The 18401-nt window shown below is 50.2% G+C and overlaps 1 protein-coding gene across 2 annotated transcripts in view; it reads left to right on the forward strand.

Moving 5' to 3' along the window:
* Positions 1-16337, forward strand: part of MPND (MPN domain containing) — a 29420-nt gene extending 13083 nt beyond the window's left edge. For both annotated transcript variants that reach the window (XM_080989017.1, XM_080989016.1), the window contains exons 6-13: positions 636-732; positions 1947-2019; positions 5679-5755; positions 6448-6616; positions 10370-10440; positions 12430-12519; positions 14618-14710; positions 15617-16337. In XM_080989017.1, coding sequence (XP_080845143.1) covers positions 636-732; positions 1947-2019; positions 5679-5755; positions 6448-6616; positions 10370-10440; positions 12430-12519; positions 14618-14710; positions 15617-15703 — 757 coding nt within the window. In that variant the 3' untranslated portion in view covers positions 15704-16337. The remainder of the gene's footprint in view (positions 1-635; positions 733-1946; positions 2020-5678; positions 5756-6447; positions 6617-10369; positions 10441-12429; positions 12520-14617; positions 14711-15616) is intronic.
* The last annotated feature ends 2064 nt before the right edge of the window (positions 16338-18401 follow it).

Consider the following 18401-nt stretch of genomic DNA (forward strand, 5'->3'; position numbering starts at 1 on the left):
ACTGCTTAGGTTAGCATCTGCAATCTGAATTTTGAGATCAACTTTGAGACAAATTCCTGCTTAGTTGCCTTAAGCATCTCTTTTAATTAAATACATTTTAAAGGAGAGGTGGGGAAAGGAAATTTGGAACATTTCTGCCATTTTTGCCGAGATGGCAAAAATGACTGCAGCAATCAGGGGCTGCTCCAATCAAAAATTCTATCAGGGGCTGCTCTGGTTCACCAGAAGCGGCTTAGTCCTGCTGGCCACATGACCTGGAAGCTGTACGCCGGCTCCCTCGGCCAATAAAGCAAGATGAGCGCCGCAACCCCAGAGTCGGCCACGACTGGACCTAATGGTCAGGGGTTCCTTTACCTTTACCTTATGCCTAATAAAGGATATTTGATGATGTAAACCACTAACGGGCTTTGTTTGGGAAGGAATTTTCCACAAACAAAACATGCCATCCATTTGTACTGCAATTCGTTTATACGGTAAGCCTTCCTTTGATCCTCAGATGTTTAACAAATAAATACAGGATTGACTGCCCCAAGGCAGCTTAAGTCGTATTTAAAAGCCTTTGCATTCTGCTCATTAAGATATATATTTTTAATGCAACTAGTCCTCATGATGGCCGTTTCTTTGTCTGCCTTTAGGAATCCCCACACCTTGGTGGAAGTGACGTCTTTCGCAGCCCTTAACAAGTTCCAGCCTTTCAATGTCGCCATCTCCAGCAACGTCCTTTTGTTAGTGGTACGTGGACATTTGGCTGGGCCCTGGCCAGCCCCACCAAGAGGCAAGGGGAGAAGCAACCACCTCTGTAATAATATAATAATAAATTATTCTTTATACCCTACCATCTGGCTGGGTTTCCCCAGCCACTCTGGGCAGCTCCCAATAGAATATTAAAAATACAATAAAACATCAAACATTAAAAACTTCCCTAAACAGGGCTGCTTTCAGATGTCTTCTAAAAGTCAGATAGTTCTTTATTTCCTTGACATCTGATGGGAGGGCGTTCCACAGGACGGGCGCCACCTCCGAGAAGGCCCTCTGCCTGGTTCCCTGTAACCTCACTTCTTGCAGTGAGGGAACCGCCAGAAGGCCCTTGGAGCAGGACCTCAGTGTCCGGGCAGAACGATGGCTGTGGAGACGCTCCTTCAGGTATACTGGGCTGAGGCCGTTGAGGGCTTTAAAAGTCAGCACCAACGCTTTGAATTGTGCTTGGAAATATCCTGGGAGCCAATGTAGGTCTTTCAAGACCGGTGTTATGTGGTCTCGGCGGCTGCTCCCTGTCCCCAGTCTAGCTGCCGCATTCTGGATTAATTGCAGTTTCCGAGTCACCTTCAAAGGTAGTCCCACGTAGAGCGCATTGCAGTAGTCCAAGCGGGAGATAACCAGAGCATGTGCCACTCTAACAAGACAGTCCAAGGGCAGGTAGGGTCTCATCCTGCATACTAGATGGAGCCGGTAGACAGCTGCCCTGGATACAGAATCGACCTGTGCCTCCATGGACAGCTGTGAGTCCAAAATGACTCCCAGGCTGCGCACCTCGTCCTTCAGGAGCACAGTTGCCCCATTCAGGACCAGGGAGTCCCTCACACCCGCCTCCTGTGCCCCCAAAACAGTCCTCCTGTCTTGTCAGGATTCACCCTCAATCTGCTAGCCACCATCCATCCTCCAACCGCCTCCAGACACCCACACAGGACCTTCACTAGTTCTGATTTAAAAGAGAGGTAGCTCTTTTAGGGTTGGAGGGAGGAATCCATAAATCTGATAGCTTGGACTCTGATATGAGGAATATAGAATTGTAGAGTTGGAAGGGACACTAAGCGTCATCTATTCTGACCCCCGTGCAATGCAGGGATTATGGGAGCTGGAGTCCAGTAGCACCCAGAGTGTGACCATAGCACCCAAGGGTGACCAAACCTTCAAACCTGTGCTCTCCCCCCCCCCTTTCCTCTTAGGACTTCCATAGTCACCTGACGAAGAGTGAAGTAACTGGCTATCTCGGCGGTCGCTGGGACACCAACAGCCAGCGTAAGTTCCCCGGGGGTAACTAGCAAGAGAGTGGAGCTGAAATGTTCCAAATTCCTTTCTTTTTTATTGACTTTAAAAAATATATATACAAGATGATGGATTTTTCGGAGCTAGCCGACCTAACCGGAAGAGTCCGCAACCAGAAGGAGGAGGAGTATCAGGAAGAATGGAATAAATTTAATGATTATTTAGTTAAATTTGTTAAGTTAAACTAACCGGAAATAGCTTGCAGATACTTAACTAGTTTAGGATTTCATTTATGTTAAGTGATGAATTAATATGTTTAATTCTATAAGGTGAAGATTTAAGGATGTTAATGTTTAAGTTAAATTTCATAAAAATTGGGATTTGGTAAACTGTTAAAAGGACATGCAATGAAATTCAACCAAGGGGAAGCGAGGAAGTCACTTAACAAAGTTAATAACTGTAATTTTCAATAAGGCTATGATTTATGTTTGTTATGTTTGTTTGTCTTGTGTGTTTGTTTGTTTGTTTGTTTGTTTGTTTATAATATTGTGAAAACCAATAAAAATTTTGGGGGAAAATAATAATAATAAAATTATACAGACCGCAAAACAAAGCAGTCTAAATTAACATTGCCTTCCACTGATAAGAAATAATAATAGCTATTACAATAATGAAAATCCTAAAAGTACATTTACTTCCGCTTTTAAACTTCTATTCTGGTTACAACATATTACTATTCTATAAGAATCGATTATATCCTTTGCTGGGCAGTGGAAGACAGGAGTGCCTGGCGTGCTCTGGTCCAGGGGGTCATGAAGAGTTGGACACGACTAAACGACTAAACAACAACAACAAAATTATTTTATTTCCCAAATTCAACCTAACCCTCCCCTCCTCCCCACTGCTTCCCTTCACCTGTGTGAGATCTTCCCATCATAATATATTTTTTTCTTGTTGTTTTGATAAAATAGAGTAACTTGAAAACTGTTAAATTATAATTACTTCTTTTGTCCTTACACACTTAACAATTGCTTACTAAGAGTTCTGATTTAACACCATATTTCTTCAGGCATTCCCATTCTGTATAGAATTTTTGATTGGAGCAGCCCCTGATTGCTGCAGTCATTTTTGCTATCTCGGCAAAAATGGCAGAAATGTTCCAAATTTCCTTTTCCCACCTTTCCTTTAAAATGTAATTAATTAAAAAAGATGCTTAAGGCAACTAAGCAGAAATTTGTCTCAAAGTTGATCTCAAAATTCAGGTTGCAGATGCTAACCTGTTGTTGTTTAGTCGTTTAGTCGTGTCCGACTCTTCGTGACCCCATGGACAAGAGCACGCCAGGCACTCCTGTCTTCCACTGCCTCCCGCAGTTTGGTCAAACTCATGCTGGTAGCTTCGAGAACATTGTCCCACCATCTCGTCGTCTGTCGTCCCCTTCTCCTTGTGCCCTCCATCTTTCCCAACATCAGAGTCTTTTCCAGGGAGTCTTCTCTTCTCATGAGGTGGCCAAAGTCTTGGAGCCTCAGCTTCAGGATCTGTCCTTCCAGTGAGCACTCAGGGCTGATTTCCTTCCGAATGGAGAGGTTGGATCTTCTTGCAGTCCATGGGACTCTCAAGAGTCTCCTCCAGCACCAGAATTCAAAAGCATCCATTCTTAAGCAGTAATAACAATAATAATACAGCCAAACAGGAACTGCAGGAATGAATGAACAAAGGTGCTGAACTCAGGTGGAACGAAAACTTGACTTGGTCGAAGGCTTCTTTCTGTGTTTCTGTTTATATAAAGGTAAATGGACCCCTGACCGTTAGGTCCAGTCATGGACGACTCTGGGGTTGCGGCGCTCATTTCACGTTACTGGCCGAGGGAGCTGGCATACAGCTTCCGGGTCATGTGGCCAGCAGGACTAAGCCGCTTCTGGCGAACCAGAGCAGCGCACGGAAATGCCGTTTACCTTCCTGCCAGAGCGGTACCTATTTATGTACTTGCACTTTGACGTGCTTTCGAACTGCTAGGTTGGCAGGAGCTGGAACAGAGCAACGGGAGCTCACCCCGTCACGGGGATTCGAACCGCCGACCTTCTGACCAGCAAGTCCTAGGCTCTGTGCTTTAACCCACAGCATTTATTCAAAACCCTATTTCTTTTGGTGGGGAAGGTCGCAGCTTGATTCTCCAGGCTTAGCTGCAAAAGCCCCCCCAGTTGAAGGCCTGGAGAAGGAGTGGGGAATATTTTTGGCCCCACGGGCCTCATTCTTATCAGAATTGGCCTCTTAGGCCAAATTTGACAGGTGGATGGGGCCACCAGCCTGCCAGTCACCTGACGCCACAAGGACATCAGGTGACTTGCTGCTTTGAAGTCCCGAAGTTGGGACGTCAAAGCACCTCACAGGCAGCAAGGCTCTGCTAACACGGCCTTTGTTTTATCAGGGCTTGAACTGACCAGGATTTAACTCTTGGCTCATCGGCTGATGAGCAGGGGGTTAAATCCTGCTGTGTTGACTCCATGCACCAGTTTCTGATGGGTTTGCACCATGCAGAATTCAACCCTGCCAATCAGCTGGTCTCACTCGCCCATTGGAGGGGCCTCTGATGATTGACAGGTGGGCATGGCTTCGATATAACCGACCTGGAGGGCCAAATCGGAACTCCTGGAGAGAGAAGATTGGCCCATCTGGCAGAGGTTCGTTCCCCTTGTCCTAGACTAGAGAGTCAGGGGAGACGATACAGGGAGAGACGGACTGATACTTTGACTTGATATAGGGCAGCTGGCTCCGTTCCTAAACCCTTAGAAGAGAGGGTTAGTTAGGGCAGCTAAACAAAAACCTCAAGGCAGTATATCTGCTAATGTCTGGCCCAAAGCAGGAGGGCATTGGTTGACCAAAACCAGTGATCCCTTGGTTCTCTTTCAGTGTTGTAGGGACGTGGGTGGGGCTCTGGTCTAAACCACTGAGCCTCTTGGGCTTGCCAATCCGAAGGTCAGCAGTTTGAATCCCCATGACGGGGTAAGCTCCCGTTGCTCGGTCCCAGCTCCTGCCAACCTAGCAGTTCGAAAGCACACTAGCGCAAGTAGATAAATAGGTACTGCTGTGGTGGGAAGGTAAACGGCATTTCTGTGCGCTCTGGTTTCTGTCACGGTGTCCCATTGCACCAGAAGCGCTTTAGTCCTGCTGGCCACATGACCCGGAAAGCTGTCTGTGGACAAACGCTGGCTCCCTCGGCCTGAAAGCAAGATGAGCGCCACAACCCCGTAGTCGCCCTTGACTGGGCTTAACCGTCCAGGGTCCTTTACCTTTTCCTGCATTGCAGGGCGTTGCAATAGACTACCCTTGATGTCCCTTCCAACTCTACAATTCTACGGTTCGTTTTTCTCCGACCGATAAACAGACTTAGAGTTGGGCTCTAAAAGGCAACCCCAAATTTTCCTACAACACTGCGATCAGGGGCTTCTTAAGGTAATCTGGCAAGAATTCGAAGGAGCCTTGGGTCTAAGAGAGGCATAGGCAAACTCCGGCCCTCCAGATGTTTGGGACTACAACTCCCACCATCCCTAGCTAACCGGACCAGTGGTCAGGGATGATGGGAACTGTAGTCCCAAACATCTGGAGGGCGGGAGTTTGCCTATGCCTGGTCTAAGAGGACTCTCAAGATTGACTTTCAAACTCGCACACACCTTTTCTTTTTTAAATCTTTCAGTGTTAACGGTGCTGAGGGCATTCCCCTGCCGATCACGCCTTGCGGACGGGGACTTAGCAGCTGCCGTGGAAGAAGAGGTAAGGAGCTCATTTCATTAGTAATGGTGGTGCTGGAGTTCAACATGGGGTAGCGGGCACCACGACTGCCCCGTGGATTGTTTGTTCGATTCTTCCTTTGCCCTCCAGCTGTCTTGGAAGTATAACTCTCGGGCAAACAGCTTGGATGAGGATGATGGGAAGACAAGTTGCTCCCTGTTCGAGGGTGTTCTTCTTTGGTTGGGAACTCGCTTGTTTTCCATTTGGGGGCTAACAAAACACGGGCTGCAGTAGCAGCATACATTTGTTGTTTAGTCGTTTAGTCGTGTCCGCCTCTTCGTGACCCCCTGGACCAGAGCACGCCAGGCCCTCCTGTCTTCCACTGCCTCCCGCAGTTTGGTCAAACTCATGCTGGTAGCTTCGAGAACACTGTCCCACCATCTCGTCCTCTGTCGTCCCCTTCTCCTTGTGCCCTCCATTTCCCCCAACATCAGGGTCTTTTCCAGGGAGTCTTCTCTTCTCCTGAGGTGGCCAAAGTATTGGAGCCTCAGCTTCAGGATCTGTCCTTCCAGTGAGCACTCAGGGCTGATTTCCTTCCGAATGGAGAGGTTTGATCTTCTTGCAGTCCATGGGACTCTCAAGAGTCTCCTCCAGCACCAGAATTCAAAAGCATCCATTCTTCTGGATATGCTTAAGACTGCTGAAAAGCAACATCCTTTTCCTCTTGTCTTCAGATATGCCAGAACCTCTTTATGCGTGGGCTTTCCCTGGTGGGCTGGTATCACAGCCACCCGTTCAGCCATGCCCTGCCATCCCTCCAGGACATCGATACTCAAATGGACTACCAGCTGAAGCTCCAGGGAACCAGCAACAGCTTCCAGCCTTGCTTGGCACTCATCTGCGGTAAGTGGCAGAAGGGTGTCCGTTCGTCTCAACCTGAACGAAACAGCCTGTGCTGGTCCCGTGGGTTAACCATGAGGCAAGGTCCAAGTCCAGTCCAAGGTCGAGGGTGCAGTATGGAGGCTGTCCATCAAAGCTGTAGCTGGGTCCAAGGCGGGGAGTCGGGTGAGGTCAGGAGCTCCGGCAGGACAGGGTGCAGGCAGGAACTGGCTACCAACAATGTTGCTTCTGCAACTTGGGACTGGGGCTGGCTGGCTTTTATCTGCCCTGAGGCATAGGGCAGCCCTAGTCCACAGGTGACCTGCTTCTCCTGGCCTGGAGGCGAGCACTCCTCCTGCGGGAACTTAGTTCCCTCCGCCTCTCTGCCCTGAGCTTCTGCAGCTCAGGAGAGGCTGGAGGGTTACTGGACCCAGAGGCAACCTCACCTTCCCCTGATGGGGCTGCGGGTGGAGCACCTGCAGGCAATGGGTCCTCCATCACCTCAGGGGCCAGAGCAGACTCAGCTGGTGCCTGCACCTGAGGATCCAGCACAGGTGAGGACCCTTCAGGCTCATGCCCCAGCCCCGGCTCAGCTGGTTCTGGAGGCGGGGACTCCTGTGCAGGCTGGGATTCCTCAGGTTCAGCCTCCGAGTCCGAATCCCAGGCCATTGCACAGCCCACCGTCTCACAGCACTCTGCAAACGTTAGGTGCAGAAACGGGCAGCAATGTACCTCTCCCAATGTTTCTCCTTTACGGATTGCTCCTGTGTCTAATCACGTCTGTAACTCACTCTACATGGAGCTGCCCTTGAGACTGACCCAGAAACTCCAGCAGGTGCAGAATGCCGCGGCGAGACTCCTTACGGGGTCCTCGCCGTGGGATCACATTCACCCGGAGAAGGTCGGTGGTTCGAATCCCCGCTACGGGGTGAGCTCCCATTGTTCGGTCCCTGCTCCTGGCAACCTAACAGTTTGAAAGCACGTCAAAGTGCAAGTAGATAAATAGGTACCACTCCGGCGGGAAGGTAAACGGCGTTTCTGTGCGCTGCTCTGGTTCGCCAGAAGCGGCTTAATCCTGCTGGCCACATGACCCGGAAGCTGTACGCCGGCTCCCTCGGCCAATAAAGCGAGATGAGCGCCGCAACCCCAGAGTCGGCCATGACTGGACCTAATGGTCAGGGGTCCCTTTACCTTTACCTTTTATACCAGCTTCACTGGCTCCCGGTGGAGTACAGGGTCAGGTTTAAGGTGCTGGTTTTAACCTTTAAAGCCCTATACGGCTGAGGACCCTCATACCTACAGGACCGCCTCTCCTGGTATGTCCCACAGCGCCACCTGCGTCCCACCCTATATATAGAAATGAGCAAACCAGTGAAATTTAAGGGAGTAGGCTAGTAGGCGGGGCCCATGACTTACACCAGGCATAGGCAAACTCAGCCCTCCAGATGTTTTGGGACTACAACTCCCATCATCCCTAGCTAGCAGGACCAGTGGTCAGGGATGGTGGGAGTTGTAGTCCCAAAACATCTGGAGGGCCAAGTTTGCTAATGCCTGACTTACATCATAGGAGCCTGCACAACACAAAACACTGTTGCTGTATGTAGGTTTTTATTTTTTATCTTATATTTTGGAAATGTACATCCAGTTTTTTTTCCTTTAAATTTTTTGGGGGCCCCCAAGAAAGCGGGGCCCTAAGCTATAGCTTGCTTAGCTTATACGTAAATTTGTTTAGCTTATACTGTTCCCATGCTAGGTGCCCAAATGATCTGGAGAGCCAGTGTGGTGTAGCGGTTAAGAGCGGTAGTCTCGTAATCTGGTGAACTGGGTTCGCTTCCCGCTCCTTCACATGCACCTGCTGGGTGACCTTCGGCTAGTCACACCTCTCTGAAGTCTCTCAGCCCCACTCACCTCACAGAGTGTTTGTTGTGGGGGAGGAAGGGAAAGGAGAATGTTAGCCGCTTTGAGACTCCTTAAAGGTAAAGGGACCCCTGACCATTAGGTCCAGTCGTGGCCAACTCTGGGGTTGCGGCGCTCATCTCGCTTTATTGGCCGAGGGAGCCGGCGTACAGCTTCCGGGTCATGTGGCCAGCAGGGCTAAACCGCTTCTGGCGAACCAGAGCTAGTAGTAGTTTTTGCTACTAGTACTCAGCCAGCTAGTAGCAAAAACTAGCAAAAACTGTAGTTCAAACACTCCGCTTAAATCCACCAAAGCACTTTGGTGTAGTGGTTAAGAGCGGTGGAATCGTAATCTGGTGAACTGGGTTCGCTTCCCGCTCCTCCACCTGCAGCTGCTGGGTGACCTTGGGCTAGTCACACCTCTCTGAAGTCTCTCAGCCCCACTCACCTCACAGAGTGTTTGTTGTGGGGGAGGAAGGGAAAGGAGAATGTTAGCCGCTTTGAGACTCCTTAAAGGTAAAGGGACCCCTGACCATTAGGTCCAGTCGTGGCCAACTCTGGGGTTGCGGCGCTCATCTCGCTTTATTGGCCGAGGGAGCCGGCGTACAGCTTCCGGGTCATGTGGCCAGCAGGGCTAAACCGCTTCTGGCGAACCAGAGCTAGTAGTAGTTTTTGCTACTAGTACTCAGCCAGCTAGTAGCAAAAACTAGCAAAAACTGTAGTTCAAACACTCCGCTTAAATCCACCAAAGCACTTTGGTGTAGTGGTTAAGAGCGGTGGAATCGTAATCTGGTGAACTGGGTTCGCTTCCCGCTCCTCCACCTGCAGCTGCTGGGTGACCTTGGGCTAGTCACACCTCTCTGAAGTCTCTCAGCCCCACTCACCTCACAGAGTGTTTGTTGTGGGGGAGGAAGGGAAAGGAGAATGTTAGCCGCTTTGAGACTCCTTAAAGGTAAAGGGACCCCTGACCATTAGGTCCAGTCGTGGCCAACTCTGGGGTTGCGGCGCTCATCTCGCTTTATTGGCCGAGGGAGCCGGCGTACAGCTTCCGGGTCATGTGGCCAGCAGGGCTAAACCGCTTCTGGCGAACCAGAGCTAGTAGTAGTTTTTGCTACTAGTACTCAGCCAGCTAGTAGCAAAAACTAGCAAAAACTGTAGTTCAAACACTCCGCTTAAATCCACCAAAGCACTTTGGTGTAGTGGTTAAGAGCGGTGGAATCGTAATCTGGTGAACTGGGTTCGCTTCCCGCTCCTCCACCTGCAGCTGCTGGGTGACCTTGGGCTAGTCACACCTCTCTGAAGTCTCTCAGCCCCACTCACCTCACAGAGTGTTTGTTGTGGGGGAGGAAGGGAAAGGAGAATGTTAGCCGCTTTGAGACTCCTTAAAGGTAAAGGGACCCCTGACCATTAGGTCCAGTCGTGGCCAACTCTGGGGTTGCGGCGCTCATCTCGCTTTATTGGCCGAGGGAGCCGGCGTACAGCTTCCGGGTCATGTGGCCAGCAGGGCTAAACCGCTTCTGGCGAACCAGAGCTAGTAGTAGTTTTTGCTACTAGTACTCAGCCAGCTAGTAGCAAAAACTAGCAAAAACTGTAGTTCAAACACTCCGCTTAAATCCACCAAAGCACTTTGGTGTAGTGGTTAAGAGCGGTGGAATCGTAATCTGGTGAACTGGGTTCGCTTCCCGCTCCTCCACCTGCAGCTGCTGGGTGACCTTGGGCTAGTCACACCTCTCTGAAGTCTCTCAGCCCCACTCACCTCACAGAGTGTTTGTTGTGGGGGAGGAAGGGAAAGGAGAATGTTAGCCACTTTGAGACTCCTTCGGGTAGTGATAAAGCGGGATATAAAATCCAAACTCTTATTCTGTCTTATTGTCCCTTCAGGTCCATACTGCCATGCCAACCAAGGCATGGAGTCAAAGATTGCGCCCTTCTGGGTAATGCCCCCTCCGGAGGTGAGTCCTGCAGTGCCTGAGCAAGGTGCTCTTTGGGAGAGTGGGGGGTGCAAGGTAGTACCTCACACCAGACCATTGGTTTGGAAAATTCAGCCGGTGCAGAATTCAGCACCCAGCTTGCTCACTGAAGGAAGACGATCTGAGCATATTACACAGATCTGGTCCGACTGCACTGGCTACCAATTAGTTTCCGGGCCCAATTCAAAGTGACTTTGTTGTTGTTGTTTAGTTGTTTAGTCGTGTCCGCCTCTTCGTGACCCCCTGGACCAGAGCATGCCAGGCACTCCTGTCTTCCACTGCCTCCCGCAGTTTGGTCAGACTCATGCTGGTAGCTTCGAGAACACTGTCCCACCATCTCGTCCTCTGTCGTCCCCTTCTCCTTGTGCCCTCCATATTTCCCAACATCAGTGTCTTTTCCAGGGAGTCTTCTCTTCTCATGAGGTGGCCAAAGTATTGGAGCCTCAGCTTCAGGATCTGTCCTTCCAGTGAGCACTCAGGGCTGATTTCCTTAAGAATGGAGGGGTTTGATCTTCTTGCAGTCCATGGGACTCTCAAGAGTCTCCTCCAGCACCAGAATTCAAAAGCACCAATTCTTCGGCGATCAGCCTTCTTTATGGTCCAGCTCTCACTTCCATACATACTAGGTTCTGACCTAGAAAGCCTTAAACCATGGGTAGGCATACTAAGGTCTGGGGGCCCAGAATGCAGCTGCTGGACTGGTGACTGGGAGCGGCTGCCAAGACCACATAACACTGGTCCTGAAAGACCTGCACTGGCTCCCAGTACGCTTCCAGGCGCAATCCAAAGTGTTGGTGCTGACCTTTAAAGTCCTAAATGGCCCAGTATACCTGAAGGTGGTTGGACAGTGTTCTCGAAGCTACAAACATGAGTCTGACCAAACTGCGGGAGGCAGTGGAAGACAGGAGTTCTCTGGTCCATGGGGTCACAAAGAGTCGGACATGACTAAACGACTAAACAACATACCTGAAGGAGTGTCTCCACCCCCATCGTCCATGGAGGTCCAGCTCCGAGGGCCTTCTGGTGGTTCCCTCATTGCGAGAAGTGAGGTTACAGGGAACCAGGCTGTAACAAATGTGGGGGTTGCTCATGCGCAAGTTGGTGCCACTCCGGGCTAGGTTGCCTTGTTAAACCTTTTCTGTCTGGACAGCCCCTGCACTTCGTGGCTGTTCAGTCGCTAGCAGAATCCGTCAGTGGGCGTTTCTTAAACCTTTTCCAGCATAAAAGTTGTTTGACTCCAAGTCTCCTCCTACTCTCCCTGCGCGGAAGTCTTCTGCGCAGGGAGGGCGTGGGTAGCGGAGGACCCGTGCTCTCCTCGCTGATCTCCGGCGAGGAGTCCTGGAGCCCCCTCGCCGATTCTCCCATCTGCCCCCCTTTATCCCTGATGTTACGCTGATTTCTTTCCCCAGATGGTGAGCTGCCTCTCCCGCTGCTGGGCCCTTCTCCAGCATCGCTCGAGAGCCTAGCCTCCGCCTCTGGCTCTGATGTCAGTTCCCTGACACAGGCAGAGGGCCTTCTCGGTGGTGGCACCCTCCCTGTGGAGCACCCTTTGGGAGCTGCCAGATGGGCGGAATATAAATATTATTATTATTATTTGCACTAGCAGAGGGAAAAAGACTGCAGGATATTTTTCCGAACCTAATCCGCGTTGATTCCCAAGGGGATGTTTGGTACACTGTCAATTGCTTGCTGCTGTTAACGTGTGCGCGTATGTGTTAATCAGTTGGTGCTGTATAAATATTATAATCAATAAATAAAAGGGTAAAATCGCTTGTTGCTCAGAAGTATGTTGGCTCAATTATAGGCGGTGCATTCTGAGGAGCTGCACCTCTAAGCCACCAGGGGGCGCTTTACAACTTTGGTTCTCCTGAGCAAGTCAAGAGAGTGAGAGAAAAAAAGGACTTGATATTATTCACTTCTCTGTGTCTCTCTCTTCACCCCCTTCCCCGGCCAAATATTCTCTTCCACCAGCAAAGGCCTTATGATTACGGCATCCCCATGGAAGTTGAGGTCACCTACGTCCAAGACGGCTTCCTCACCAACGACGTTCTCCACGAGATGGTAACTTTGGTTCATCTGAATTTCGCATCTGCTCGGGGAAAGAATGTTGGGTTGCGTCACCAAAGCGCCTTTTGTTCTAAACACACAGGGCTGCGATGATCTAAAGCGAGGCCTCTTGAAAAACAAAATTTGTAACTGATGGCAAAACAATCCTTACATTCAGAGAGCCCTGCGGGCATTCACAATGCAAGCGTTGTGTGCGAGCTTGAAAGTCAATCTTGAGAGTCCTCTTAGACCAGGCATAGGCAAACTCCCGCCCTCCAGATGTTTGGGACTACAGTTCCCATCATCCCTGACCACTGGTCCTGTTAGCTAGGGATGATGGGAGTTGTAGTCCCAAACATCTGGAGGGCCGGAGTTTGCCTATGCCTGTCTTAGACCCAAGGCTCCTTCGAATTCTTGCCAGATTCCCTTAAGAAGCCCCTGATCACAGTGTTGTAGGAAAATTTGGGGTTGCCTTTTAGAGCTCAACTCTCCGTGTCCCCTAAGTCTGTTTATCGTTCGGAGAAAAATGAACCGTAGAATTGTAGAGTTGGAAGGGACATCAAGGGTAGTCTATTGCAACGCCCTGCAATGCAGGAAAAGGTAAAGGACCCCTGGATGGTTAAGTCCAGTCAAAGGCGACTATGGGGTTGTGGTGCTCATCTTGTTTTCAGGCCGAGGGAGCTGGCATTTGTCCGCAGACAGATTTCCGGGTCATGTGGCCAGCAGGACTAAACTGCTTCTGGCGCAACGGGACACCGTGACGGAAACCAGAACACCCAGAAACGCCGTTTACCTTCCCACCACAGTGGTACCTATTTATCTACTTGCACTGGCGTGCTTTCGAACTGCTAGGTTGGGAGGAGCAGGGACCGAGCAACAGGAGCTCACCCCGTCACGGGGATTCAAACCACCGACCTTCTGATCGGCAAGCCCAAGAGGCTCAGTGGTTTAGACCACAGCGCCACTCGCAGGGTTTTTTATCTGCAGGAAAACCAGTAGAGTGGTACCTCGAGTTACAAACACTTCGGGTCACAAACACTTTGGGTTACAAACTCCGCTAACTCGGAAATAGTACCTCAGGTTGAGAACTTTGCCCCAGGGTGAGAACGGAAATCACGCGGTGGCAGCGGGAGGCCCCATTAGTGAAAGTGCGCCTCAGGTTAAGAACGGTTTCGGGTTAAGAACAGACCTCCGGAATGAATTAAGTTTGTAACCTGTGGTACGACAGTAGAAGGAAAGCAAGGGAGATCTTTTCTAGAAAAAGAGGTGCCGGAACTCGCCTTGTTCTCTTAGAATGGCAGTGGCAGCCACCTGAGAGCTGCCAAAACAGAGTCCTGGCTGGGAAAAAGGCCCTGTGCACAACACTCCTGTGGTATAGTCCGAATGTGATTCCTGTTCTTTCTTTTATTTTTTATTTTTAAATAATTTTTATTAAGTACAAATTAGAAAACATACATATTTACAACAAAAGAAAATACAAAGGAAAAAGAAAATACATATAACCAAGGGGAAAAAAATTAGAGAATACTTTGCCTCTTTTCATATTTACAATTGTTTATACCTCTATAAGGGACACGGGTGGCACTGTGGTCTAAACCACAGAGCCTAGGACTTGCCGATCAGAAGGTCGGCGGTTCGAATCCCCGCAACGGGGTGAGCTCCCGTTGCTCAGTCCCTGCTCCTGCCCACCTAGCAGTTCGAAATCACGTCAAAGTGCAAGTAGATAAATAGGTACCGCTCCGGCGGGAAGGTAAACGGCGTTTCCGTGCGCTGCTCTGGTTCACCAGAAGCGGCTTAGTCCTGCTGGCCACATGACCCGGAAGCTGTACGCCGGCTCCCTCAGCCAGTAAAGCGAGATGAGCGCCGCAACCCCAGAGTCGGTCACGACTGGACCTAATGGTCAGGGGTCCCTTTACCTTTATACCTCTATAAAATGCTATTCACAATAAAGGAGTGAAATGAAAGATATCAAGAAAAAAGAAAAAAAGAACAAAGAAAAAATAAAGTAAAAGAAAAGGATCATAGGTGAAAATTTTTAAAAGTAGATAACTATTCACTATACATAGCCGTTTCCCATCTATATTTATATTCAATTGTTCTTTCTTCCTCACAGATGCTGCTGGTGGAGTTTTACAAGGCGGCGCCCGACGTAGTGAAGTTTCAAGAGATGTGGAGCCAGGAGCAGACCTATTTGGATAAACTAAAGGTAATCTTGAGGAAGAGTTGTCCGGCAGTGGAGCGGACCTCCAGAGAAGGTGGCAGATTCTCCTTCCTTGGAGGTTTTCAGGCAAGGGTTGGGTGGGCATTCGTTAAACTGGGATTCCTGGGCTGCAGGGGGTTGGACTGGATGACCCTCAGGGGTCCCTTCCGACTCCACAAGTCTCTAGTTATGCATGCTCTGGTGATCTGGACTACTGCAATGCGCTCTCCATGGGGCTCCCTTTGAAGGTGACCCGGAAACTGCAGCTAATGCAGAATGTGGCAGCTAGACTGGGGACTGGGAGCAGCCACCGAGACCACATAACACTGGTCCTGAACATTGGCTCCCAGGACGTTTCCGAGCACAATTCAAAGTGTTGGTGCTGACCTTTAAAGCCCTAAACGGCCCAGTAGACCTGAAGGAGTGTCTCCACCCCCATCGTCCAGCCTGGACACTGAGGTAATTCCCTCGCTGCGAGAAGCCAAGTTATAGGGAACCAGGCAGAGGGCCTTCTCGGTAGTGGCACTCGCCCTGTGGAACGCCCTCCCACCAGATGTCAAAGAGAACAACAACTACCAGACTTTTAGAAGACATCTGAAGGCAGCCCTGTTTAGGGAAGCTTTTAATGTTTGATGGATTGCTGTATTTTAATATTTTGTTGGAGTGGCTGGGGAAGCCCAGCCAGATGGGCGGGGTATAAATAATAAATTATTATTTTAAATTGTGAAATATAAAAATTTAGTAAGAATTAGAGAGGCAGAGAAAGTATCACACGGCGATTTGTGGGTGGGCTGTGCAAGGGAGAAGCCATTTTTTTTTGGTCTACTTGCATTTAGCAAGCTGCTGAGGCTCACTTTCGGTCCCAGTGCCATGCCTGTTCGAATGACGAACACTGCTATTCTCTCCTTGCAGGGCTCATTGGCTTCCAGGACACCCAAGGACCAAGGTTTCGGACATATCCTGGAACAAGTTTACAGCATCCTCAAGCAATACAGCTGAAACCAGGAGGAGGAACCATGTCTTCAAGGAGCTGTCGGTCGGGGTTAGGGAAAGACGTTTGAGTGAGAAGCTTCCCCCCTCCACTTTGAAACCCAGTTCTGCCCCATCTTGCTTGGCTGATGGAGACGGAAATGGAGACCCTTTGTGTGTGTGTGTTTAAGAAAGGTTTTTCACGAGTTTAAGAGGAAACACTGGACCAGCCAAGAACATGCTTTGATTTGCCTAGCTAGAGAAGCTATCTGTTCCCCTGTACTGGGCTTGGCGTCACGGGACAGAACACACCCATTTCATAGATGGTCGACTGAAGCAACCTGGCTTGCGAGGCCTCAAAAGGACCCCTTGGTAGATCTCGAATTCAATCCAGCAGAATGTTGTGCGCTGGTCGACACAGCTGACCTCCTCTTGAGGTTTTCCGAGACGGAACGGAAGCCCGCAACTCTCCAGTTTCGTCTTATGTTTCGTGCTGTGAAGGGTGGGGAGAAACTCGCCTACGGCCTCCAATGTTTCGGGTGTGTGTGTCTGAGCTGGTAAGAGGGCAGATTAAAAAAAAGGGGCAGTGTGGTGTTGCCTTTCTAAAAAAATTCACGGATCTGTAGAAGCAGCAAAAACCGAGTAAAAAGGCAGCTAAAAAGGACGGAAGCTTACTTTGCGTAAAAGCAGGGTTGCGGCAGGTTGGTGAAAATCTTGCTTTGTCCTTAAAGGTAAAGGGACCCCTGACCATTAAGTCCAGTCGTGGCCAACTCTGGGGTTGTGGCGCTCATCTCGCTTTACTGGCCGAGGGAGCCGGCGTACAGCTTCCGGGTCATGTGGCCAGCAGGACTAAGCCGCTTCTGGCGAACCAGAGCAGCGCACGGAAACGCCGTTTACCTTCCCGCCGGAGCAGTACCTATTTATCTACTTGCACTTTGATGTGCTTTCAAACTGTTAGGTTGGCAGGAGCAGGGACCGAACAATGGGAGCTCTCCCCGTCGCGGGGATTCGAACCACTGACCTTCTCCGGGTGAATGTGATCCCACGGCGATGACCCTGTAAGGAGTCTCGCCGCGGCATTCTGTACCTATTTATCTACTTGCACTTTGATGTGCTTCCAAACTGCTAGGTTGGCAGGAACAGGGACCGAGCAACGGGAGCTCATCCCATCGCAGGGATTTGAACCGCCGACCTTCTGATCGGCAAGCCCTAGGCTCTGTGGTTTAACCCACAGCGCCACCCGCGTCCTGTGCTTTGTCCTTACTGCGTTCCTTAAAAGCAGCTGTGCATCGATCTGTTCCTGTGGCTCTTGGGTAGGGAAGCTGTGATGCTCCAGATGTTTCTGGACTCCTGGCAGGAATGACCAGAGCTGGGAATCCCAGCAAACTGGTTCCGACTGCTCTGCAGAAGAAATTGCCCCAGGAGGAGATTTGCCTGTCGCATCTCTTTCCGATGTACAGTCCTGCCCTGGCTTCCCTCTGGTCAGCCTCTGCTGGGGATGGGGCAGTTCCGTCCCAGTTTTTGTTGTTGTTGAATGTACAGGCAACTCCCTGCTGACACGTGTTCTGTTTGCCAAGTGGTACCCAGAAATGAGGGGCACTTGGTCAACCGGGCCTCCACTGTCCCTCCGGCTCCATGCGAGGGCTTGCTTGACCAGCTCAGCTTCCCCGTGCATCGGTAGGCCTTTGCTGAACAGCCTCAACAAGCCTCTGGCTCACGAGGAGACCCTTCCCAGAGCCTAGAGGATGTCCTCTTTGGGCTCTGGAGAGGGTCTCCGGACAAGCTGGGCTTTGGCTTCCTTGGCAACTGCTGCTGCGCTACCCCGCATGTCAGCTGTTAAGCAGGGAGGCGAAGCAGCTCAACAAAGCTCCGCTGATCGTCTGGCTCATAAGCAGCCCTCTCCAGGATGGGGTGGGTCGCCTCCCGTGCCAGGACGACTCTCCAGGGTGCTCTCCATTTCCTGCAATTTCCCTTACGCATGCAGGAGCCAGGAACGTAACCCCCGCGTAAACGGGGAGTCGCCTGTGATTGAATCCTTTAGAATGACAAACCCACGAAAAGCTAGACTACAGCTCTTTTCATTTGAAGCTGCTGGTTTGGGTCGTTGCCTTCCATGGCTTTTGGGGCTTTTTAGCTTGGGGGGGAAGCAAGCCAGAGGGTTGCAAAATGATGTGTGGTGAAGAGAATGTCGATGGGGGGGGGGAGATTTTTCTCTCTCCTCCCTCCTTCATAATCCTAGCACTTGGTGACAATGAAGATGAATATTGGAAGATTCAGGAGAGACTAAGGAAAGTAGTTCAGACAGCACATAGATTAGTGATGGCCACCAAGTTGCCAAACTTTGAAGGAGGATTTAGATAAATTCTTGGAGGGGGTTTCCTTCTCCCCCCCCAAAGAGAAGTTGGCTACCAGGTGCAAAAACCAAAAAACCAACCCTAAAGTTTGGAATGAATCTGCTGCCTGCAGTTTTCCAAATTCAGTCACCCACATTTCTACAGAAATATGCAATTGAAATTTTTTAAAAAGGGGAAAAAAGAATGACAAACCCACAAATGAGGCTTCGTGTACCAAGAGCAACCCCTTGAACCTGGCCCTGTTGGGACTACAAATCCCATTATGCCTGATGAATGGATTTGCTGGCCAGCCGGGGAAGATGGGAGTCCATTGACATCCCGCAGGATCCCCATTCCTCTTTTAAATGGTACAAAGGAACGGCGCCAAAATCAAA

Source organism: Podarcis pityusensis, assembly GCF_964106645.2.
Source record: "Podarcis pityusensis genome assembly, chromosome: 18".
In the NCBI taxonomy this organism is placed as follows: domain Eukaryota; kingdom Metazoa; phylum Chordata; class Lepidosauria; order Squamata; family Lacertidae; genus Podarcis; species Podarcis pityusensis.